At 39.7% G+C, this 25,246-nt stretch overlaps 1 protein-coding gene across 1 annotated transcript; it reads right to left on the bottom strand.

Moving 5' to 3' along the window:
• Positions 1–3,439: 3,439 nt before the first annotated feature.
• On the bottom strand, positions 3,440–24,798 carry LOC139156014 (fibronectin type III and SPRY domain-containing protein 2-like). Its single transcript, XM_070731378.1, has 13 exons — positions 24,691–24,798; positions 20,798–21,251; positions 19,675–19,770; positions 17,009–17,242; positions 15,986–16,008; positions 15,168–15,289; positions 13,475–13,639; positions 11,829–11,963; positions 9,885–10,038; positions 8,593–8,726; positions 6,369–6,501; positions 5,316–5,492; positions 3,440–3,845 (listed from the first exon to the last, which is right to left on the bottom strand). The coding sequence occupies exons 2-13, from the start codon at positions 21,179–21,181 to the stop codon at positions 3,596–3,598; spliced, it is 2,007 nt and encodes a 668-aa protein (XP_070587479.1). The 5' UTR covers positions 21,182–21,251; positions 24,691–24,798; the 3' UTR covers positions 3,440–3,595.
• Between the last annotated feature and the right edge of the window lie 448 nt (positions 24,799–25,246).

The raw sequence follows: 25,246 nt of genomic DNA, 5'->3' as shown, positions 1-25,246 counted from the left end.
AGCAATATCTGAATTTAAATCTATCCTGCCATCTACTGTTGTGTTTGCACAATGCAGAAATGAGCTTTAATACAAAATTAGCAATAACAGATTTTCATACAGCTTTCTTTCTTTCTTTCTTTCTTTATTCCTTCCTTTCTTTTTTCTCTTTCTTTCTTTCTCTTTCTTTCCCTCCTTCCCTCCTTCCCTCCCTCCTGCCTCTGTTCTTTCTGATGACACCCTACAGCAAAAACATTATCACTATATTAGCCAGCTCTCTAATTATGTTCAATTTTGAATTTTTTTTTCTTTTGGTCTTGGGAAAAGAATCCTGGCTAATGAAAGTATCTATAGTAAAGATGATAAAAGTATCTATAGTAAAGATGATAACCATCTCTCTCTCTCTCTCCTTCTTTCTCTTTCCTTCCTTCCCACCCTCCTCCATAGTGTCATCTCCAAACCCCCAACACTTTACCCATAGATTATCTACGGTTGACCTATCCAGATTCCTAAGAGGTCAGTAAGGGGCGAGTACAAGTGCACTAGAGTGCCTTCCGTCCCCTGTCCTATTGCTCTCCTCTATCTCCTATACCTTTCTTCTATTCCTATATCTCTTCTTCTATTCTTTCATTGATATGTTCTATTGCTATACCTTCTTTTCTATTATTTCTTAGATATATTTTACTATGAGTATCTCCTCTATAACCTTCATCATGTATTTTACTATGTGTATATTGATATATACCCACTAAAACCCTCATTGTGTATTGGACAAAATTAAATAAATAAATAAATAAATAAATAAATAATAAATGAATAATAAATGAATAAATAAATAAAATAAACACACACTCCCCTGCTCTCCCCAATACAAGTTGATTTTTTTCATATAGTAAGAAAGCACGGAGGGAAAAGTCATTTTCTCTCTTCTGCTGCTACAATTCTCTCTGGAATCCCACAGTGAAACCCTTTTGCGCCCACAATAATGTACACACATACTTTTATCTCTTTCCATCTTAGTCCCTAAGCAGCTTAGTTTCAAGACGCAGTACTGGAAAAAAAAAACACATTTGTGATTATTTGAGCCCCACCAACTTTATTCCTCTTGAATTGTGTGATTACCACCAGATGCCACGTTTTTTTGCCACTCGAAACACTGCCTTGCAACAATGACCTCTGGCTTCAGCCCTTTAAATTGGAAACAGAGTCCGGATTTTATTTTATTAAAGCTAGCTGGAAAAAAAATATCCTATTTTCAGCCTTTATTCTGATGCCAAGCACACACCAGAAAAATCACATTATAGCTTAGTGTGGCACATGAAACAAGTCCCTGGATAAATAAAAGTATTGTACCAAGTAAGGAAGAGAGTCATTTATGATTAAATGACCTCTGCGTGAAGGGGTTTCCTTTTGTTCGTGCTGGTATGAGAACAGAATTTGATAAGCACTTTTATGACAGGTGTGGATTTGGAAGCTCACATTGGCACCTGATGTATTATTACCAACACAGCTTAATCAGTGTTTTGCCTTCCACTAAGTTCTGAAATATACTTTTAACAACAGGAAGCTGTGAAAAAAACTCTATACTTAATGTTGTCGTTAGCTCTGGCCCAGCTCCTGCCCCAAGGAATGTGCAGGTGGATGTGGGGGAGACATCCACCTGCCACAGTCCTATTTTCCTCCCGATGGAATCTGCCGATGAAGCCTCCTCTGACCAAGGAAGCTTGAGTGACAGAGAAGAGGGGAGTTTGGCAGATAGCCCAGGAGGAGATCAATCATCTGTATCATCCCTGGATTCTGAACAAGAATTAATGACACATCCACGCATGCGTAGAGTGATGCATAGGAGAGAACAACTGAAGGATTATTACAAGAGAAAATGAGGCCACCTGTGGTTGGGTGGGGCCACTGTAATTAGGGCTGCTGCTATGAATAGCAGCGTATGGGTTTGGCTGTTGTGAAAGAGTATCGGATCGCAGTTCTTCATCAATCGTGTGTTGCTGTTTTCTGGACTTTGTTTTTTTATTTTTCATGCCTTTGTAACCAAAGCAGAGCAATGTGTGTGTGTGTGTGTGTGTGTTTGTGTGTGTCACTTCGTTGGAAGAAGAAGGGGTGTGAAGTTTCTTCACAGCTGCTAGCTAAATATTTAATGACTGCTTAAGGGAAATTGTACAGACTACCCGGTTGTTTTGGGATGAGTGCTCTTTGCAATACAAAAAGAGTGCTTAGTTTATTTTGAATTTTGTGATAAAGAACATTGTTTTGAATTTTCAAATGTGTGTATGTGTCTGCAATTTGTACCCTTGAATTTTCAGGAGGCTCCTACCAGAGAGCCCGGCAGAACACTTAATGGCTGAAAAAGCTGAAAAAGATTATGGTTTGAATTATATTACCTGTCATTGGAAGGGGAAAAAAAAAAATCACAAAACTGGGTCTCACTTGTTTTGGCCACGTCAGGCAAGGGAATGCATTTTCAAGGGTGTTAATGTCAGAAATGTGGTATGGGTTCCAAACAGATGAGCTGTATTCGAGGATGGGTCTGGCGAAAGTTTTGTAAGCTCTGGTAAGTAGTGTGAGATTTCCAGAGCAGAAGCTACATAGAATTAGATTAACAACTCTTGAGGCCTTCTTAGCGATGTTGTTGCAGTGGGCTTTGGCACTTAGTTCTTTAGTTATTAGTATGGGAGGATTCGTTCGCATCAACCCTCACAGTCCTTGGAGCAGGAGCTGGCCCAGAGCCAACCACAACACTTATGCACATTGGAGCTAATCTAGGGCAACAGCTTGCGTGCCAGCAAACATGGCTTCACGTGCCACCTGTGGCTCCCATGCCATAGGTTCGCCATCACTGCCTTAGAATTTCAGCGGGTTAGCTTAAGTGGTTTTGATGTGTAAACCAGGGAAGTCTTAATACCATTCTACTATGCCCTGGTCCGACCACATCTGGAGTACTGTATTCAGTTCTGGTCACCACACTTCAAAAGAGACATTGAAACTCTGGAGAAGATGCAAAAAAGAGCAACCAAGATGATTAAGGGATTGGAAACCAAGACTTACGAAGAGAGACTGAGGGAACTGGGCATGGGTAGCCTAGAGAAAAGGAGGGCCAGAGCGGACATGATAGCAGCCTACAAGTATATGAGGGGATGTCACAGAGAGGAGGGGATCACTTTATTCTTCAGGGCACCAGAGGGCCAGACGAGGAACAATGGCTGGAAGCTGACCAAGGAGAGATTCAACATGGAGATAAGGAGGAACTTCCTGACGGTCAGAGCGATCAACCAATGGAACAACCTACCAGCGGACGTTGTGAACTCCAACATTCTGGACATTTTTAAGGGAAGATTGAATTGCCATTTGACTGGTGTACTATAGGGTTCCTGCTTGGGCAGGGGGTTGAACTCGATGGCCTTCATGGTCCCTTTCAACTCTAACAATAAATAAATAAGTAAGAAACACATTTTAAAGTATTTAACAGAATTTACTTTATGAACAATATGGTTTTGTCTCCCATGCTCACCAAATAAATAAAGAAGTAATACAGACAACCTGTGGGAGAAAAGATTGCGATGTGGGATGCAGTGGTGTATTAAGAACACCATTCTGCTCTCCTGAATCACACGGCAACTTGTGGAGGTCCTGTGATGCCATTTCGAATCCTGAGCACACCGACGTCTTCCACTGCAAAACAGGGACACACAAAGTCTCGAAAGTTGCTTTGGAAGGTGTGCAAATGTTGCGCGAGATCAGCGTTAAAAAATGAGAGCGTCCCCTTATCGTAGTCCAGCAAAAGGCCGACTCTCTGGGGAGGAACTGTGATCTTGATGTCCGGTGTCATCCCATCGTTGAGAAATTCATAGTGGTGGCTGCATAAGGAGAAAGAGAATTTCCACATCAGAAGCTTTTTTAAAGCATGGAATTCATTCATTCATTCATTCATTCATTCATTCATTCATGCATTCGTTCATTCATGCATTCATGCATTCATTCATTCATTCAATTTTGGTCGCCACAATGCAAAAAGAATGTTGAGACTCTAGGAAAAGTGCAGAGAAGAGCGACAAAGATGATTAGGGGACTGGAGGCTAAAACATATGAAGCAACTGGGCATGGCTAGTTTAATGAAACCAAGGACCAGGGGAGACATGATAGCAGTCTTCCAATTTCTTTCTTTGCCGCAAAGAAGAGGGAGTCAACTTATTCTCCAAAGCACCTGAGGGTAGAACAAGAAGCAATCGGTGGAAACTAAACAAGGAGAGAAGCAACTTGGAAACAAGGAGAAAATTCCTGACAGTCAGAACGGTTGATCAGTGGAACAACTTGCCTCCAGAAGTTGTGAATGCCCAACACTGGAAGTTTTTAAGCAGATGTTGGATAACCATCTGTCTGAAGTATTGAAAGGTTTCCTGCCTGGGCAGGGGGTTGGAGTAGAAGACCTCCAAGGTCCCTTCCAATTCATCATCATCATCATCATCATCATCATCATCATCATCATTATCATTATTATTATTATTATTATTATTATTTAGATTTGTATGCCGCCCCTCTCCATTGTTGTTGTTGTTGTTGTTGTTGTTGTTATTATTATTATTATTATTATTATTATTATTATTATGTCAGTACAACACAGCAAACAAGTTCACTATGCTGGATTTCATATTTCATCACCAGTCGGGCGCTTCCCAAGCACCTAGGACTGCGTGATGTAGCAGCGAATTATGTTTTCCGATCCCAGTAAAGCGTCCTTTTGCAATTGACAGATGGAGATTTTGTCAATTCCGATGGTTTTCAAATGTCCGCTGAGATCCTTTGGCACTGCGCCCAGCATGCCAAGTACCACTGGGACCACTTTCACTGGCTTATGCCAGAGTCGTTGCAGCTCGATTTTTAGATCTTCGTATTTCACTAATTTCTCTAGCTACTTCTCCTCAATTCTGCTGTCTCCTGGGATTGCAATGTCGATGATCCATATTTTCTTTTTCTCCACGATCACAATGTCTGGTGTGTTATGCTTCAGAATTCAGTCAGTCTGAAGTCGGAAGTTATTATTATTATTATTATTATTATTATTATTATTATTATTATTATTAAGTTATGCCTAATTCATCAGGCAAAAGGCAAGTAATAATAGCATCCGATTCCTTTTCTTAAGAGGCATCTCTGAAGATGGGTAGGAAACTGGGACTTTGCAACACCACTCCAGGCATTGTTTGAGTTTATGAGATGTGTAGTTCTTGATGTGGACCTCCGTGCCCTCAACTGTTTAGGAAAGCCACAGAACATAAGAGTAAAATCTTGGTTGCAACGTCATCACAAGGGTTATGATTAAGCTGTACCTGGAGGAAGTAGTGGTGTGCTTCATACACCAGGAGGAGTGGTTTTTGCCCAAGTGATCATCTCTTGGTACATTTTCAAAAGCCACCCCAATGCAATATTCAGTATTCTCATCAACATCGACCTCCCAGTAATGTATTCCTCGAAATGGGATGGGGTATCCCAGTATAGCAATGGATCTGCAAAAAGTGAGAAAGAGAGAGAAAGAGAGAGAGAGAAAGTGAGAAAGTGAGAAAGAGAGAGAGAGAGAAAGTGAGAAAGAGAGCGAAAGAGAGAAAGTGAGAAAGTGAGAAAGAGAGAGAAAGAGAGAGAAAGAGAGAGAGAGAAAGAGAAAGAGAGAGAGAAAGTGAGAAAGAGAAAGAGAGAAAGTGAGAAAGAGAGAGAAAGAGAGAGAAAGAGAGAGAGGAAGTGAGAAAGAGAGCGAAAGAGAGAGAGAGAAAGTGAGAAAGAGAGAGAAAGAGAGAGAGAGAAAGTGAGAAAGAGAGAGAGAGAGAAAGAGAGAGAGAGAAAGTGAGAAAGAGAGAAAGTGAGAAAGTGAGAGAAAGAAAGAGAGAATGAGAAAGTAAGAAAGAGAGAGAGAGAAAGAGAGAGAGAGAGAAAGTGAGAAAGAGAGAGAGAGAGAATGAATATGGGTCAACTTTCAATTTGTATTTATTTATTGCATTTATATAACGCTCACTCCAAAAGGACTCTGAAAGGCTAACAACAGGTATAAATCCAATATAAGTAAAAAATCAATTAAAAAAACATCACTAAAATCACATCTATTATAAAACCATACAGAAAAAGGTATTGTCAATTATAATCACTACTTTGGGGGTGGGGGTTAAGGGTATCTTTTTGCTGCACCTTTAATTTACAGATGCAGTATCTTAACTCAGAATCAGAAGCTCCAAAATTCAACCCCTATGACCGTTTTTCACCTTTTCCTTTGAGCTGTTGCAAGCAGTTTTAACACCGTCCAAAGTATGTTTTCAGAGATCCTTTTTAAAGAAAGGATCACAAAGCAATAAAACAGGATTAAAGAATGCAGGTGAGGCATAAAGGATCCAAACCTTGTAAAACTGTCTTCACTAAAGGTTAGGTCACTTTGGGCACTCTTGGCTTTGGGGCAGGCCAATGTCAACCCATCTTCCAGGATGGACAGCAAAGGATGGGCTGTCTTTTCGTTGAGGGTAAATACAGTTCCTGTAGGAGAAATGAAATCTGGTTGGACTTATTCAGCTCTGTGATTTTGCTTGAACTCATTTACTGCTCCATGTGGTCAGAAGTTCCCCCCTTTACAGAATCCCACCGCCCTCTGTTGTGGGTGGTCCACATCCGGCTCAGCTGGTCATGGATTTTGAGGACCAAGAGACAGGGGAGGAATGGCATCGTAGGCCAGTATTCTTGCCACCAGAGTCTGAGAGAGAGAAAATGAGGAGGAATCAGGGACTGAAGGACCACAAGAGGCTATACAATCCCCAGTTAGGGTATTTTCTGAGTCAGAGGATGGGGACATGGAGGATCAGGAACCCCTCTTAGGAAAGAGGGAGGGAAGGAAGGAAGGGAAGAAAGAAAGAAAGAAACAGGGAGAAAGGGCAGGAAGGAAGGAAGAATTAGATGCAAGAGTAAGGAAGATGAGATCCAGACAAGAATATCTCTCTAGAAGGGGTCATTGGTGTTGAATATCTCTATGGCACATTTGGCCATGCCCTGGCAGTATATAAGACAGGCTGATGGGAAAAGAGTGTGTGGAAAAACAACGTTCGGCAATGGAGAGGAGAGCCTGGGGGCTATTCCTATTCCCCTGGATTTTGATTCCTGCTTTTGACTTTTGATATTTTGAAAAATATCCCCAGACTGTGTGGGTAATTAGTCAAAGCAGAGACGACTGTGTTGGAGATTTATGACTTTATTCTGGCTGGCATCCCAGACTTTGCTGATAATGCAGCCAGCATCAAATTCCTTTACATTCACCTTTGTATTAGAGAATTTTGCTTGATCAAATAGCCTTTGCTTATGATTGCTTCTGAATCAGAGTATTATTGGGTCTTTATTCCCGATAGCACTGGGAAACAATTTGTAACGCAACTTCTGTTGAGTTTGATTTTTGAGGTTTTATATAGTTAATTAGGCATGCTGGTTTCAAAACTGTAGTTAATTTTCTTCTATCACTTCAAAAAATTTTCTCTATACTTTATATATATATAATATAGTTAATTAGGCAACATAAGCATCAAATTGCATATTTTACATAGCCATCTTGCTAACTTCCTGGAAAATCTTGGTGCAGTCAGGGATGAGCGATTCCACCAAGATTTGAAGGTCATGGAGGCAGCATACCAAGATAGATGGGACGTACATAGGATGGCTGACTATTGTTGGACCATCAAGTGAGAATGTCCACAGATTAAACACTCCAGAAAAAGCTCTAAGCGAATTTTTTTACCTTAATATGTATAATTACCGTTCAATTAAAAAACAACTATTTGTATGAACACAATAACTTGTAGTAACTATTATAGCCTTTGTATGAAATGTATGAATATTATTCTTTGCAAACAGTATATTTGGTAAGTTTTTACTGTCCTTTCCTTTATATGCAAAATTTGTATGACTTTTGAGAGTATCCTGTAGCTTAAAAAGTTGACGTGATAGACAAAAACTGTAGTTATTTTTGGATCCAGGATCCAAAGTTTAATTTATTTATTCATTTATTTATTGGATTTGTATGCTGCCCCTCTCCACAGACTCGGGGCGGCTAACAACAATAATAAAATAGCATATAATAATAATCCAATACTAAAAACAGTTAAAAACCCATTATTATAAAAACCAAACATACATACAGACATACCATGCATAAAATTGTAAAGGCCTAGGATGAAAGAGTATCTCAATTCCCCCATAATTAAAAACAAGTCACAGATTTTAGACAACAGAATTGCTGTTCCCCAGTGTAATTGATCTGGCCAGAGAGAACATCTTCATCCCAATCAACTTTTTTTTTTGTTTAGCAAAACTTTCATTGATTGTCTAGGGTTGAGGAGAAGACTCTATGGTGAGGGAACCGGACTTCTGTTCAGTTCCAGAATTGGACAGGGGGCTTCTGGTTAGGACCCTTGTGGATTTTTAAGTGTTTAAGATTGCTGGCCCCAGCCCTAAACCATCTCTCGATTTCCCCCTCCCTTCTATTATTTTTGGAAATGAAGTAAAATCATTTTTAAAAAGCACTACTAGAAGCAAAGTATGCCACTATTTTCCAAAGTGTACGTGCTAAGAGCACATCCTTATTACCTGTGCTAAGGATAGAAGCTGGCTCACTCCTCTCGCTCGATCCTCCTATGTTGAGGGCCTTCACAAACAGAAGATAATTTTGTTTTGGCTCGAGCTGAATCAGTGCCTCGCAGTTTGGAATTCCAACCACAGATCTGGGTATTGGGGGAAACAGAAGGGGGTAAAAAGTGCCTAGAGTCACATTTGAAAGAAGAAATTGGTTTTTGAGTGATCCTTTGAAAATTTCTATCAGTTGATTGCTTCCTGGGGTAAGATGACCATCCCTGTGCATAGTTGAAACATCACAGCATAATAAGGAACCTACTATCTGTGAAATTGACCAAGGGATTATGACCCTGACCAGAGAATAACAAAGTACCAAGGAAATAGTGTGTGGGGGGGAATTAGGCCCTCCTCTCCTAGCTCTCCTTACATTCCTTTCTTCCTTTTCCAGGAAATAATTGATTTCTCTTAGTAACAACAAATACAAATGAATATTCTATGTGTGTTTGCAGACAGCAAAGTAAAAGAAAGAAAGAGGAAAGAAAGAAGGAAGGAAGGAGGGAAGAAAGAAGGAGGGAAAGAAGGGGGAAGGAAGGGCAGGAAGGAAAGGAGGAAAGAAAGGGAGAAAGGAAAGAAAGAATGAAGGAAGGAGAGCAGAAAGGAAGGAGCGAAGGAAGGGGGGAGGGAGGGAAGGAAGGAAAGAAAGAAAGAAACAGAGAGAAAGGGCAGGAAGGAAAGAAGGGAAGGAAGGAAGAAAGAAAGAAAGAGAAGGAAGGAAGGATGGGAGGAGGGAAGGGAAGAAAGAAGGAGCGAGGGAAGGAAAGAAAGAAAGAAAGAAACAAACAAACAGGGAGAAAGGGCAGGAAGGGAAGGAAGGAGGAAGAAAGAAAGGAAGAAAGGAAGGGAAGGAAGGAAGGAGGAAGAAAGAAAGGAAGGAAGGAAGGAAGGAAGCAGCTTAAAGCAGTCATGTTGTTGGTAGCCAAAAAAAATTCCTGTTTTGTCTATAATTTGATATGTTCTTCCTTCTCACATTCCAAAGATGCTAGATTTCACATTATAATGCTGATCCCTACTGGGCATCTGCAACATTTTGGAAAATGATCATGGGCCAAAGGAGTTCTAGGATTGAATGTTTCCTTCGTGCCCCCTTTAACCTGCAGTCTCAAAGCTTTCAGCAGGGTTGAGTAAATGTTGCTTCTTAAGCTTGTACCCAAGTATGATTCTACTAAAAAGATCCAGTGTATCGCCAAATATGACCATGAAAGCATGATATGGTACGATACGTGCAGATCAAACCCTGTGCAACTTACTCAGTGAGAATTTTGCCTCCATCTCCTCCATCCACCTTAGATAACTCAACAGTGTAGGATTCCACGGGATTAATATTTCCACATTCCCATCGCACCAGTGCAGAGTATTCGCAGCTCTGAATGGCCTTCTCTTTGATAACAGGTGGCAAAGGAGCTGAAAACGTAGATCGTACAAGAGTCTTTTGAAGCATTAAAGAATGAAATCTGATTTTTTTTATTTGTTAACTGAGTTGTCGAAGCGTGGAACTCATTACCTGACTCAGTAGTGTCAACCCCTAACCCCCAACATTTTTCCCTTAGACTATCCACGGTTGACCTCTCCAGGCTCCTTAGAGGTCAGTGAGGGGCATGCATAAGTGCACCAGTGTGCCTTCCGTCCCCTGTCCAATTGTCTCTCCTTATCTCATTTATCTTTTCTTCCTTTCAAATTTGTTCACCTATACTTTTATATCTTTTCTTCTATTCGTTTCTTTAGTTACATTACTAAATATCTATTCTCTACAATGTGTATTATGTATTGGACTAACTAACTAACTAACTTACTAAATAAATAAATAAATAAAATCTAGACTATAAGTTGCAAAGACTCGGAGCACTAATAAAATATTGGGTCTTGGATTTCTAGATTGTCTTGCCAGATCAGAAGAGAATTCAAGGCAATCAACAACCCAAAAGACATCTTAAAATAACATGGAAAAAATTCCAAGCCAACAGTTGGAACAATTAATCAGTAGAACAACGGTCTTTTACTTTTAAGACTTCACCAATTTTCAGTGATTTGTTTCAACTTGCTTCCAGAAGCTGTAAATGCTCCAACACTGGAAGTTTTTAAAGAAGAGATTGGATAACCATTTTTCTGAAGTGTTGTAAGGTTTCCTGCCTAAGTCAGAGGTTGGACTAGAAGACCTCCAAGGTCCCTTCCAACTCTATTCTGTTCTATTCTATTCTATTCTAACAGTAGAGGATGTAGATCATTTTTATTATATAATTAATGTGAAACATTAAAAAAAACCCTCACTATCAGTTTAAAAATTAAATAACCTGACTTTTTGAGAAATATTACTACCTAATGTCAGCGTCATTTGGATAAACCTTCAAGGATAGGATTGTGATCTTAATAATGATAATAATAATAATAATAATAATAATAATAATAATAATAATAATTCATTAGATTTGTATACCGCCCCTCTCCGAAAACTCGGGGCGGCTCACAACAATCTTAATCTCTCTCCCACAATTTACCAAAATAAAAAGTAAAAAATGTTTTTTTAAAGCTTTGGGCAGACTGTTCCTCAGTTTGCATTTGTCAATAAGAAGTCACTTATTTGTTTGTTTGTTTGTTTGTTAAATTTGTATGCCGCCCCTCTCCGCAGACTCAGGGCGGCTCACAACAGTAATAGAAAACAATATATAATACAAATTCAATCATTAGAAAGCTAAAAACCCATAGTTTTAAAAAAACATGCACACAACATACCATACATAAACAGTATAGGTCTGGGGAAGAAATTTCAGTTCCCCCATGCCTGACGGCAGAGGTGGGTCTTAAGGAGTTTGTGGAAGGAAAGGAGGATAGGGGCAGTTCTAATCTCAGGGGGGAGCTGGTTCCAGAGGGTCGGGGCCGCCACAGAGAAGGCTCTTCCCCTGGGACCCACCAAACGACATTGTTTAGTCGACGGGACCCAGAGAAGGCCAACTCTGTGGGACCTAATCGGTCGCAGGGATTTGTGCGGCAGAAGGCGGTCCCGGAGATATTCTGGTCCGATGCCATGAAGGGCTTTATAGGTCAAGACCAACACTTTGAATTGTGACCGGAAATTGATCGGCAACCAATGCAGACTGCGGAGTGTTGGTGTGACATGGGCATACTATCATTTATTTATCATTATTTATTTAGTTATCATTTTCCTAAAGCAAAACATAATATCAGAAGCCAATTACCTGTCATATACACGGCTCGTTCGCTCTCTGAGCTGACCCCAGCTCGGTTAACTGCTTTTACCCAAAATTCATATTGTGTGTTGGGCATCAGCTGAGCAACTGTGCAGTAGGTTTCTTTCACATTTATCTTAAACTCTGCAATTGGAAAGGAAGAAGATTTAAGGGGTTATTTGAGACTGCAACAGATTGTTATGCAATAGCTTATTTCACACAGGAGTAACAGCCTATTATGTCCCAGTCTTTCTCTTTTAAACTTGGTTTGGACTGCATAAGCCACAAATTGAGGGTAGCTCGATTTGTGGCATACTGTGTTCAGTTCTGGAGACCTCACCTACAAAAAGATATTGATAAAATTGAATGGGTCCAAAGACGGGCTACAAGAATGGTGGAAGGTCTTAAGCATATTAGACTCAATCTGTATAGTCTGGAGGACAGAAGGGAAAGGAGGGAAATGGTTGAAACATTTAAATATGTTAAAGGGTTAAATAAGGTTCAGGAGGGAAATGTGTTTAATAGGGAAGTGAACACAAGAACAAGGGGGCACAGTCTGAGGTTAGTTGGGGGAAAGATCAGAAGCAACGTGAGAAAATATTATTTTACTAAAAGAGTCGTATATGCTTGGAACAAATTTCCAGCAGATGTGGTTGGTAAATCCACAGGAACTGACTTTTAAACATGCCTGGGATAAACATATATCCATCCTAAGATAAACATAGAAACATAGAAGACTGACGGCAGAAAAAGACCTCATGGTCCATCTAGTCTGCCCTTATACTATTTCCTGTATTTTATCTTACAATGGATATATGTTTATCCCAGGCATGTTTAAATTCAGTTACTGTGTATTTACCAACCACGTCTGCTGGAAGTTTGTTCCAAGGATCTACTACTCTTTCAGTGAAATAATATTTTCTCACGTTGCTTTTGATCTTTCCCTCAACTAACTTCAGATTGTGTCCCCTTGTTCTTGTGTTCACTTTCCTATTAAAAACACTTCCCTCCTGGACCTTATTTAACCCTTTCACATATTTAAATGTTTCGATCATGTCCCCCCTTTTCCTTCTGTCCTCCAGACTGTATAGATTGAGTTCATTAAGTCTTTCCTGATACATTTTATGCTTAAGACCTTCCACCATTCTTGTAGCCCATCTTTGGACCCGTTCAATTTTGTCAATATCTTTTTGTAGGTGAGGTCTCCAGAACTGAATACAGTATTCCAAATGTGGTCTCACCAGCGCTCTATATAAGGGGATCACAATCTCCCTCTTCCTGCTTGTTATACCTCTAGCTATGCAGCCAAGCATTCTACTTGCTTTTCCTACTGCCCGACCACAATCTTCTATGTTTCTAGCTCCGGGATAAAAACTTTTTGCTAATTCCCAGAGCTCACATTATAAAGATTTAATAGCCTGGGGGGGGGGAGAATAACATTTATTAAACTTCTACCATACTAATTAGAGCAATCAGGATGCTTAGAAGAAAAGCAGCAGATAAAATCGGGATTAAAATCAGCAGGTTGCCAAGGTGGAAATACCACCGTCCTTTCTGTCTTGCCAAATCTACTTCCAGGTGGAAGTTGTGATTAAGAGTTTAGTTAGAGATTCGGTTCCCCCACCGCATTCTGCCTGATCTGGCTCTTAGTTTACCTTCTTCCTCCTGGCTTGAGCTATCATTGCTCACTCGCTTGTAATAGAGTTGGTAGCTTTCCACAATATCTTCTGAGAAAAAACTCCAGCAAACTTTCACAGATGTCCCCGTAGCTGAGTTGGGATCTTGAGCGTTCATCACTGGCGCACAAGGAGGTGTAACAACTGCAACCAGGAAGGGAGAAATCAGTTTTAAGATTTTTTGCAAAAGGGGACAGAAAACTTAGAGACTTGGGTACATTTCCTCCTGGGGGAAAACTGCAGGATGTACCAAGATGTAGTTTAACCATGAAGATGGACTTCTTTTTCAACCAAGATCAATTTGACTTCCAGGAGCATCTGTGAAAAATGCATTTTGAAAGCTAGGAATCTTAGTAGTTGTGTTGTTTTGCATTGCATTGCATTGCATTAAATATTAGATTTGTTTATATTGTTTTATTATTGTTGTTAGGCGCCCCGAGTCTACAGAGAGGGGCGGCATACAAATTTGATTAATAAATAAATAAATTACATTGTACTGTATTCCACTCCATTCCATTCCACTCTACCCATCCCATTCTACTCTACTCTGCTCTACTCTACTCAAGTAGGTAAAATTACCTACTCACTTTACAAGTAGAGTAAAATGGGGCTTGCAGGTAACATAATGGAAGAATAGAGTAGAATAGAATGAGTAGAGTAAAATGAGGCTTGTATGAAACATAATGGAAGTTTCATACAAGCCCCATTTTACTCTACTCTACTCATTCTATTCTACTCTACTCTTCCATTATGTTATCTGCAAGTCCCATTTTACTCTACTCGTTCCACTCTACTCTACTCCACTCTACTCTACTCTTCCATTATGTTATCTGCAAGTCCCATTTTACTCTACTCGTGCCACTCTACTCTACTCCACTGTACTCTACTCAACTCTTTCATTATGTTTCATCCAAGTTCAGTGTCCATTAAACAAAATCATTTTTTCTTGTCTTGACCAGACCTACTTGGTTTTTCTTGACCAAGTCTACTTTTTGCTTGGACAGAGCTACTTGGTTGGCCAACCCTACTTTTTAAAGCATGGCTTCCATCACATCCTCAAGAGCCTATCATGGCTTGACATTCATTTTTTTGCCTGATAGAATTCTGCGGCCAACTAAGCACATGGGGGTTTCCTTTTATGGTGATCTTGTCTTTTCATTTTTATTTTTGACAATTGATGGAGGGTCCAGATTTGCTGATATGTCAAGAATGACGTAGGTCCTGGATGTATGAAGCTAGAGCTACCATAATATAAATTCTCCAGTAGCCTCTCACTCAAAAGAAACTTCTCCATTTATATAATGATATATTTGCATCTGTTTCTTCTCTGGAGAAGTTTGAATATTCTAAGCCAGTGTTTCCCAACCTTGGCAACTTGGAGATATTTGGACTTCAACTCCCAGAATTTTGGGAGTTGAAGTCCAAATATCTCCAAGATGCCAAGGTTGGGAAACACTGTTCTAAACTATGCATTTAAAGAACATTGTTTAAGAAATAAAGTAACCAGCTTCCAATTCAACAGTGGGTTGCTCCTGGTTTGGCCCGAATCCAAGAACCAGTAGCACCGGCGATGAGAGGCTCCACCCACCCACCCAGGATGCTCCGCCCACCTGCCCAGGATGCTCCGCCCACCTGCCCAGGATGCTTCCACGCATGCGCAGAATGGACTTACTTGGGAAAGAGCTAATAGATTCCATTAGTTCCTGAATGTCTGAGAAATGAATAACTCGGTTTTCAAATTCTGCTGGAGTCGATAGGTCTACACTCACATCCTTTTTCAAGAAGGTATGTACTCTGAAAATGACACACACAAAAAACCCCATTATTATTATTATTATTATTATTATTATTATTATTAATTAGATTTGTATGCCGCCCCTCTCCGAAGACTCGGGGAGGCTCACAACAGTAAATGTGTAGAATGTTGCGGTATGTTTCTGAGTGTTTGACTTCACATGTTTGACAAATGTATATTTTCTTTTATGTACACTGAGAGCATATGCACCAAGACAAATTCCTTGTGTGTCCAAGCACACTTGGCCAATAAAATTCTATTCTATTCTATTCCATTCTAAATGTTTATCTTTTAAAAATATTTTAAATTAATTATTTCTGTTAATTTGATGTAGGAGCTTTTTATATATTGTATTTTTATTGAACTGTTGTAAGCCGCCCCGAGTCCACGGAAAGGGGCGGCATATAAATCCAATCAATCAATCAATCAATCAATCAATCAATCAATCAATCAATCAATCAATTAGATAGCCTATGTTGAGTTTGTTGCTGCTCCCAAACATTTCTACTATATTATATATTTAATGCATGGAAGGCACCCTTCCAATTCTATACAGAATCCGTTTACAAAAATAACATTCAGAAAAGACTGTATTAAAATCCCAAGTAAGAAGTGCAAACTTCCAAGTTCCGTTTCGCCATTGTGTCGCTGTTTGCACTCCGGAAGGCTCTTAAAAATATATATTTCGGCATTACCTGTGAATTGTTGCAACCGCAGTCTGTTGAAGAAAGAGAAATTGGTGATTCCACTAATAAATTACATATGTACATAGCTATGTACACACACACACATGTGTGTGTGTAATAATGATGCACTGCCTTTTTTTTTCCAAATTAAAATTGCTGTTATTCTCATGGTAAAGTCCTATGCATCTTTCCTCAAAAGTATACTGCTCAAAAAAAGGGACCACTCAAAGAACACATCCTAGATCCAAATGAATGAAATATTCTCATTGGATACTTTGTTCTGTGCAAAGTTGAATGTGCACGACAGCCATTGAATTTGATTTTCAATCAGTGTTGCTTCCTAAGTGGACAGTTTGATTTCATAGAAGTTTGATTGACTTGGATTTATAGTGTGTTGTTTTAGTGTTCCCTTTATTTTTTTGAGCAGTATATAGGTATATGTATACATATGTACATATGTACACACATACACATATATGCATATATGTTTTCGTAGATTTTCATAGGTTTGAGCCATCAAACCACACCCAGCCACCAGTATTTATAGAAGGAAGGCAGCTCAGGTCTCGCTGTGTTCGCCCTAGAACAAGGACAGAAACACCAGCCTGAAGATGACGAGTGGGACCTCATCGAAACGTTGCCAGAAATTTCCAAATCCTACACGGGAAGAAACCCGAATACTGTATACCAAGACCGTCATACCTGTACCTATGAAAATCTATGAATATATCTATATCTATATCTATATCTATATCTATATCTATATCTATATCTATATCTATATCTATATCTATATCTATATCTATATCTATATCTATATCTATATCTATATTTATATGTTGTTTTTGGTTTTTTGCTGAATTTGAAAATTAAGGGACACTAGGATAGATCTATTTCGGCCTTATTTTGGCCTCATCAACTAGCTATACCCACTCATCATACCCATACATACTCATCAGCTAGCCATACCCATACCCATATATATAACAAACCCTAAAGCAATGGTTTTGAGACGTTCTTTCTGCCTTGTACCTTGAGGGCTTCTAAATTTTTTTCACCCTGGTCAAGATTTTCGATGGTCTCCATCAGATCTTTGCAAGTATCCAAGTTCTCTCCACAGTTGACCAGTTCTTTGTACAAAGCTTCCAGTTTCTCCTTCTTCTCCTCTCCCAAACCCTGCATATTTTCTTCGTATCGCTGCTCAAGGATCTGTATTATGTCATCGTAACGCTTCTCAAAGTTTTGCTGCTGCCTGGTAAAATTCTCCTGGAAGGAAATATTTTATACTTTACTATATACTGCTCAAAAAAATTATAAAGGGAGCACTTAAACGACACAATATAACTCCAAGTAAATCAAACTTCTGTGAAATCAAACTGTCCAGCAGCTGCCAAAAAAGCCAACACAATTCTAGGCTGCGCTTAAGCCATCTCTGCTTCTCCTTGTGACATTTAGACCTGAGATGTTGCACAACGACACCTTTTGGACAGTTGGAGAACCTAAACTTGAACGCTCTGATTTACCAAACATTTATTTTATTTATTTTATTGAATTTATTTTATTTATTCATTTGTCCAGTACACAATACATATGGAAGAGAATAGACATGAAGTTGTTCTGTCTGGGTGTCTCCAGAGGCAAACACCAACCCAAAGAGAGAAGCCAGACACACTGGTAAAAATCAAAGGCAGTTTATAGAATTCAAAGCAAACACAGGTAACAGAAAATGTCCTTACAAACAGGAATACGCTGAAACTTCAAAGATGTTTCACGAAGGCCATGAAGTAAAACAGGATTCTTGCTGTCAAAAACAACGCTGGAGGCGTCTGTAATATGGTAAATGATTTAGCTTTACTAGATAAATGGTCTAAGCAATGGAAACTGCAGTTTAATGTTTCCAAATGTAAAATAATGCACTTGGGGAAAAGGAATCCTCAATCTGAGTATTGCATTGGCAGTTCTGTGTTGGCAAATACTTCAAAAGAAAAGGATTTAGGGGTAGTGATTTCTGACAGTCTCAAAATGGGTGAACAGTGTAGTCAGGCGGTAGGGAAAGCAAGTAGGATGCTTGGCTGCATAGCTAGAGGTATAACAAGCAGGAAGAGGGAGATTATGATCCCACTATATAGAATGCTGGTGAGACCACATTTGGAATACTGTGTTCAGTTCTGGAGACCTCACCTACAAAAAGATATGGACAAAATTGAACGGGTCCAAAGACGGGCTACAAGAATGGTGGAAGGTCTTAAGCATAAAACTGATCAGGAAAGACTTAATGAACTCAATCTGTATAGTCTGGAGGACAGAAGGAAAAGGGGGGACATGATCGAAACATTTAAATATATTAAAGGGTTAAATAAGGTCCAGGAGGGAAGTGTTTTTAATAGGAAAGTGAACACAAGAACAAGGGGACACAATCTGAAGTTAGTTGGGGGAAAGATCAAAAGCAACATGAGAAAATATTATTTTACTGAAAGAGTAGTAGATCCTTGGAACAAACTTCCAGCAGACATGGTAGATAAATCCACAGTAACTGAATTTAAACATGCCTGGGATAAACATATATCCATCCTAAGATAAAATACAGAAAATAGTATAAGGGCAGACTAGATGGACCATGAGGTCTTTTTCTGCCGTCAGACTTCTATGTTTCTATGTTTCTATGTTTCTAGATAACAAACATACGCCTCCCCCAGGTCTTCCAGTCTTCTAGGCCACAAGGCAAGATCAGAGACGCCGAGAAGCAAAGCAGGGTCACAGAACTTCCAGTTGATAACGCTCCACATGGCTGAAAGGGCTTGCCTGCCTTTTAAACCCTGCTGAGGAGAACCACACCCAAACCCAGCTGTTGCCAATTCAGTGATGCCAATACCTTTCTAATTGGTCCCGTCTCTGAGCTGCACGTCGCTGTCTCATGTCAATTATAGGCTGTGCTTCCTCATCCAATGAGGCCAGGCTACTGGCTGGGGAGAGGCGCCCCCCCCCCCCCCCGGGGCTCTCAGGCTGCTCCCCCTCATCCTCTTCCTGACTTTCCTCTCCCCCGTCTGCCTGGTCCTCCCCCTCCTGTTCACTGTCCTCCTCCTCCGGGCCTGGATCCAGCAGAGACGCAGCCGGTCCCTGAGGAGCCTCAGGCTGAATCACAACAGAAGTAATATATATAAAGATAATATGTAAAAATAGAGGAGAAGATATATGAAAGGAAGAAAATATATATGATATATGAGATAAAGGAAAGACAATTGGTCAGGGGACGAAAGGCACACTAGTGCACTTATGTACACCCCTTACTGGCCTCTTAGGAACCTGGAGAGGTCAATCGTGGAGAATCTAAGGGAGAAATGTTGGGGGTTAGGGGTTGATACTATTGAGTCCGGTAATGAGTTCCACGCTTCGACCACTCGATTGTTAAAGTCATATTTTTTACAGTCAAGTTTGGAGCGGTTAATATTAAGTTTGAATCTGTTGCGTGCTCCTGTGTTGTTGTGGTTGAAGCTGAAGTAGTCATTGACCGGTAGGACGTTGCAGCACATGACCTTGTGGGCAATACTCAAATTGTGTTTTAGGCACCGTAGTTCTAAGCTTTCTAGACCCAGGATGTCCATGCATGAGATGGCAAGAGGTTGGGGTGGACCTTTAAGGGTGGACCTGCCTTTCCAGTTCACTTAGAATCATGAACATAGCTCAAGAGTGTCTCTTACCTCTACAGTAATAAAAATTTCCTCCAAGTGGCTGGCAAAACTCTCCAGGTGAGCGATTTGGTCTTCCAACCGGCCAATATTTTTCTGCAGCGCATCCTTTTAAAACAAAAAGGGTTTAAATTTATTTATTTATTAATCAGATTTGTAGGCTGCCCCTCTCCGCAGACTCGGGGCGGCTTGCAGCCTAGCCTATCTTGCAGCCTAGCCAAATCAGAGGTGGGTTCTTCCTGGTTCGACTAAACTGGTAGCAACGTGCTGGTGACATCACAATGACATCACGGAACCAGTTCGGTCAGTGCCGTGCATGGAGGCTGCCACCTTTTTTTTTTTTTAAATTATTTTTTGGGAATATTTTTTCTGGGTTGTTTTTTTTAAAGCACATATGCAGAAGCCAAGTTTCTGGCACTGTGTGTGTGGTTGTCATCTTGTTTTTGGCTTTTTATTTTTGGAATTTTAGGGGGATTTTTTGCTACTGCGCATGGGTTTGCTCAGGAAGCATGGCCACGCAGCATGGAAGGAAGCGAACTAGCAGCGGGGTACGTTAGAACCCACCTCTGAGCCAAATGTGAGACCTCATTTGGAAAACTGTGTTCAGTTCTGGAGACCTCACCTACAAAAAGATATGGATAAAATTGAACAGGGCCAAAGACGGGCTACAAAAATGGTGAAAAGTCTTAAGCATAAAACGTATCAGGAAAGACAATGAACTCAATCTGTATAGTCTGGAGGACAGAAGGAAAAGGGGGGGGACATGATCGAACATTTAAATATGTTAAAGGGTTAAATAAGGTTTGGGAGGGAAGTGTTTTTAATAGGAAAGTGAATACTTTCCTGTTAACAAGCGGGCACAATCTGAGGTTAGTTGGGAGAAAGATCAGAAGCCACGTGAGAAAAAAATATTTTACTGAGAGTAGTAGATGCTTGGAACAAACTTCCAGAAGATGTGGTTGGTAAATCCACAGGAACTGAATTGAAACACACCTGGGATAAACATATATCCATCCTAAGATAAAATACAGGAAGGGCAGACTAGATGGACCAGGAGGTCTTTTTCTGCCGTCAATCTTCTATGTTTCTAAATGTTTTGTGCTTTCAACCTGGATGGCCTTTACGTGGTCCTCACCTTTGCAATTTCCACCACCGCCGCAAGAGACATGACTTCATGCTCTCGATGGTCATTATTCTTGCTATCGAAGGGTGTCACCGGAACACAGCAAGTAATGCAATATAGTTCTTTCTCTTGGTGGGACTCTCTGCTTGCCTCCTTATCCTCAAGAACGCCATTGTCGCTCTTCTCATTATATTCTCTTGCATGGTCTTTATGTTGTTGGTCCCGGTATGCCAACTGAGGTTGCTTCTCTGCATCTTGTGCTGCCCTCTTTTCATGCGGAGACAGATCTCGCCTTCGGAATGGTTCCTCGGGGAATAAATCTTCCAGGGAGTCATAAAGTTCCAAATGATAAAATCTGGGACTGTCGGGCTCGGTTTTTTTCAATGGAGAGTCCATGGCGGAGAAGGACTATTGGACACCAAGTCAACAGGCGAAGAAAAGGTCTTGCGTGCTGCCTCCCTCTTTTCTGTTAAAAACAATAATAAAAGTACGACATGCAATGGAAAAATACAACATGCAATAGATCTTTATGCTTAAGGTCTCAAAAAGCAAAGAAGGTTCAAGTTGACTCATATTCAGGAGATGATGATAATAATAATAATAATAATAATAATAATAATAATAATAATAATAATAATAATTTATTGGATTTGTATGCCACCCCTCTCCGTAGACTCAGGGCGGCTAACAACAATGATAAAAACAGCATGTGACAATCCAATAATAAAACAGCTAAAAACCCTTATTTATAAAAACCAAACATACACACAAACATACCATGCATAACTTGTAATGACCCAGCGGTATAAATGAGTCTTGAGTAGTTTACAAAAGACAGGGAGGGTGGGGGCAATTCTAATCTCCGGGGAGAGTTGGTTCCAGAGGGCTGGGGCCACCACAGAGAATGCTCTTCCCCTGGGGCCCGCCAAACGACATTGTTTAGTCGACGGGACCCGGAGAAGGCCGACTCTGTGGGACCTTATCGGTCGCTGGGATTCGTGCGGTAGCAGGCAGTTCCGGAGGTAATCTGGTCCAATGTCATGTAGGGCTTTAAAGGTCATGACCAACACTTTGAATTTTGACCGGAAACTGATCGGCAGCCAATGCAAGCCACGGAGTGTTGAAGAAACGTGGGCAAATCTTGGAAGCCCCATGATGGCTCTAGCGGCTGCATTCTGCACGATCCCATGGAAATCCAACGAGACTGGAAATACTGAGAGCTAGAGCTATTTATTTTGCTTTATCTTATCTTATCGTAAACTTATCTTATTTTATCTTATCATCTTATTTTATCTTATTTATTTATTTGTCAACCAAGTACAGGATAGGATAGTAGATTATATAAACATAACATAGAAAGTAATGATAAAAGAAGACAATAGGACAGTAGGATAGAGACGGTAGACATAGATTGTCTACAGGTCAACTAAAATTTTTTGTTTCGGGGAAGAAACCACAGTCAGGTAGTGAATTCCAGGCGTTGATCACTCTATTGCTGAAGTCATATTTTCTGCAGTCTAGTTTGGAGTGGTTTAAATTTAGTTTGAATCTACCTAATGTCAACCCACTTCCATTCTTTTGTCAAGAAAAATGCGTAGATGTACTTAGAAGTTATCAGGATGCACCATGGAAGAATTAGATTCCTAGGAAACAGATAATAAAGAACCGAACCAAATAATAATAATAATGCAGAATCCCCAGTTAATTTCCTGATAGCCAGAAGTTGCTGGGTTGGGACAATGATATTATGTAGGTGAAGTTCTATCATATATGCAGACGGATTTCGTATTTTTAGCCTCTTTTCTTTTCTTTCTTTCTTTCTTTCTTTCTTTCTTTCCTTGATATCTTCCTTCCTTCCTTCCTTCCTTTCTTTCTTTTTCTTTTTTGGATTAATTTCCTTTCCTTTAAAAAACACACCACTTGGGACTTCCAGTGTAGCTTTTCTCTTTCAGAATGATAGAAAATCAGCTTACCAATTCTAAGCCAATGTAATCTATGGGGGCGCCTCAAAAATTTACTTGCTGTTAAGTGCTGCAAGGAAAGCACATGGTCAACTTTTTCCCCTGACTAAGTTGTATACTAACTTAGTGTGAGAAAGACAGAGGACTGAGACCTTTGACTGCAGCCTCATAGAATTCTTATCGCTTCTCAGACCAAGGAGGGGAAAAAGCCAATAAGAGTAAATAAGAACAATAAGGTACAGAATCCACCAATATAAATATTTAAAGAAGCTTTTAAACAGAAAAATTTCCTCCTTCTTTTTTCCAGTAGCCCTCCATGTCCCTCCTATTAATGACGACTTCACCTTCAACCGCAGCAATACACGAGTATGCAATAGATCCAACCACAACACAAACTAAATATAAACCGTTCTAAACTCGACTGCAGAAAATACGACTTCAGCAACAGAGTGATCAATGCGCAACCTGACTGTGCTTTCTTCCCCAAACCCCCAAAATTTTAACCTTAGACTGTTTACTGTCGACTTCATCCCATTCCTAAGAGGTCTTTAAGGGGCGTGCATAAGCGCACCATTATGCCTACCATCCCTGTCCTACTGTCCTTCTTTTATCATTACTTTTTAGTTAACTTATATTTATACAAACTAATATCCTATACATTTTTGACAAACCAACAAATAAATAAATATAAATAAAGGTTGTTCCTATAAATAAAGACTGTCAGAGAAACCCCTAAATGCCATTATATAGTACAATGTTTTTCAACCAGTGTGCCGCGGCACACTAGTGTGCCGTGAGACATGGTCAGGTGTGCTGTGAAGCTCAGAGAGAGAAAGAAAACAAGAGAGAGAGAAAGAAAGAGAGAGAGACAGAAAGAAAGAGCAAGAGGGAGAGAAAGCAAGCAAGAGAGAGAGAGAAAAAGAAAGAACGAGAGAAAGAAAGAAAGAGAGAAAGAGAACAAGAGAGAAAGAAAGTAAGAGAGAGAGAGAGAAAGAGAGGGAGGGAAGGTGGGAGAGAGAAAGACATAGAGGGAGGGAGGGAGAGAGAAAAAGAGCAAAAAAGAGGAAAGAAGGAAGAGAGAAAGAAAGAGGGATGGAGAGAGAGAGAGATAAAAAAGAGGAAGGGAGAGAAAAAGGGAGGGAGAGAGAGAGAGAGAGATAATTTTTTTGTCCAAACTTTTTTTAGCCCCCTCTCCCCCCCACTCAATGTGCCCCATGGTTTTGTAAATGTAAAAAATGTGCCGCAGCTCAAAAAAGGTTGAAAATCACTGATATAGTATAAAACCAAGCATTTGTTTCGGTTCAATTTATTAAACATAAACACCAAGGAGGTTTCAAAATATCTCCTATGGGCTTGTGGGAAAATATGTTTGTGTGTACGGAGCATTGTAAAGAAAATATAGCTGTTCAATTGCCCCTAATTGAAATTGATCAGCAATGAGATCTTTTAAAAAAAATAATAATAATTTTTTTTATTGTTTTTCAAAAGACAAACAAAAACAAACAACATTAAACATTTAAGGAGCTACCATTGCTCCGCTTGTCATAGAAGTTTAACTGATACAGAAAACAAAAACCTAACTATAGTCAGATCAATACAGAAATGTCACACATGCACATTACAATCTTGTTAAGTTTCACTCTATATTCTATATGTTAATTAAATTTCTTTATCTATAAAATATCAAATACTTATTCAAAAAATAAAATATAGAAAATAACACTTCTAACTTTATCCTACTATAAAGAAAAAAGAGAACAAAAACTCTATGTTTATATTGTTTTTAAACTATTTCACTCTATCAGCAGGGGAAAAATTGTGCACTGGGAACAACTACATAGTACAAAACGCAGAAGCAGCACTTTTAAGCAGCTTCGCTTGAAAGATTTGCATCCTTTTTTAAAGTGAGGAATTACGTTCTGAAAAAAAGAATACAGTACTTGCCTTTTCTGTTAAGGAACCATCATTTCTTCTTACGGTCAAATGATTGTGACACATTCCGGTTCGTCCGCATCGAAACTTGATTTTCCAAACCCTGCCATCTTTCTGTAACTGAAAACTTAATGATGTAACATTAGACAAGGGGTTCCTCCCCCCACCCTCCACTGCCTTACCATGGATAGCATGCCTGCTATTAGCAAGGGAGCAAAGATAGACCAGCACCTGTCTCTAACGCTCCCTTAAATGTCAAGACAGAAAATGTCACATCCAAATCCTTACTGAAAACACCAAGGCCCGAAAGTTTTGAATCCCAGAGAGACTCGTTTTTAAAAATGCCTTCTTTAAAACCTGTGGGAGAAAGAGCATATAGTAGCATCAATTGCCAATGGTGAAGATGGAGAGAATTGGGAATTAATACATTCCATAGTTGGGGACAATGTCAGACTGGCAGTTATACAGAATACAGTGTATATATACGCTGCTCAAAAAACCAACATCTACTATCCTTTAACTAACCTGGATTTGTCTCCTTATATATATCCACTTTTTCGGAAAAATC

The sequence above is a fragment of the Erythrolamprus reginae genome, unplaced genomic scaffold (assembly GCF_031021105.1).
Source record: "Erythrolamprus reginae isolate rEryReg1 unplaced genomic scaffold, rEryReg1.hap1 scaffold_217, whole genome shotgun sequence".
Taxonomy (NCBI): domain Eukaryota; kingdom Metazoa; phylum Chordata; class Lepidosauria; order Squamata; family Dipsadidae; genus Erythrolamprus; species Erythrolamprus reginae.
This window is presented reverse-complemented; position numbering and strand designations above follow the sequence as displayed.

Bases quoted from the DNA above. Each gene is read 5' to 3' on its own strand.
- LOC139156014 (XM_070731378.1), bottom strand. From the start codon at position 21,181: ATGGACTCTCCATTGAAAAAAACCGAGCCCGACAGTCCCAGATTTTAT. The intron at 19,771-20,797 runs GTGAGGACCACG...TTGTTTTAAAAG, and splicing joins CGGTGGTGGAAATTGCAAAG to GATGCGCTGCAGAAAAATAT. The intron at 8,727-9,884 runs GTAAGTTGCACA...CCCAATACCCAG, and splicing joins GGAGGCAAAATTCTCACTGA to ATCTGTGGTTGGAATTCCAA.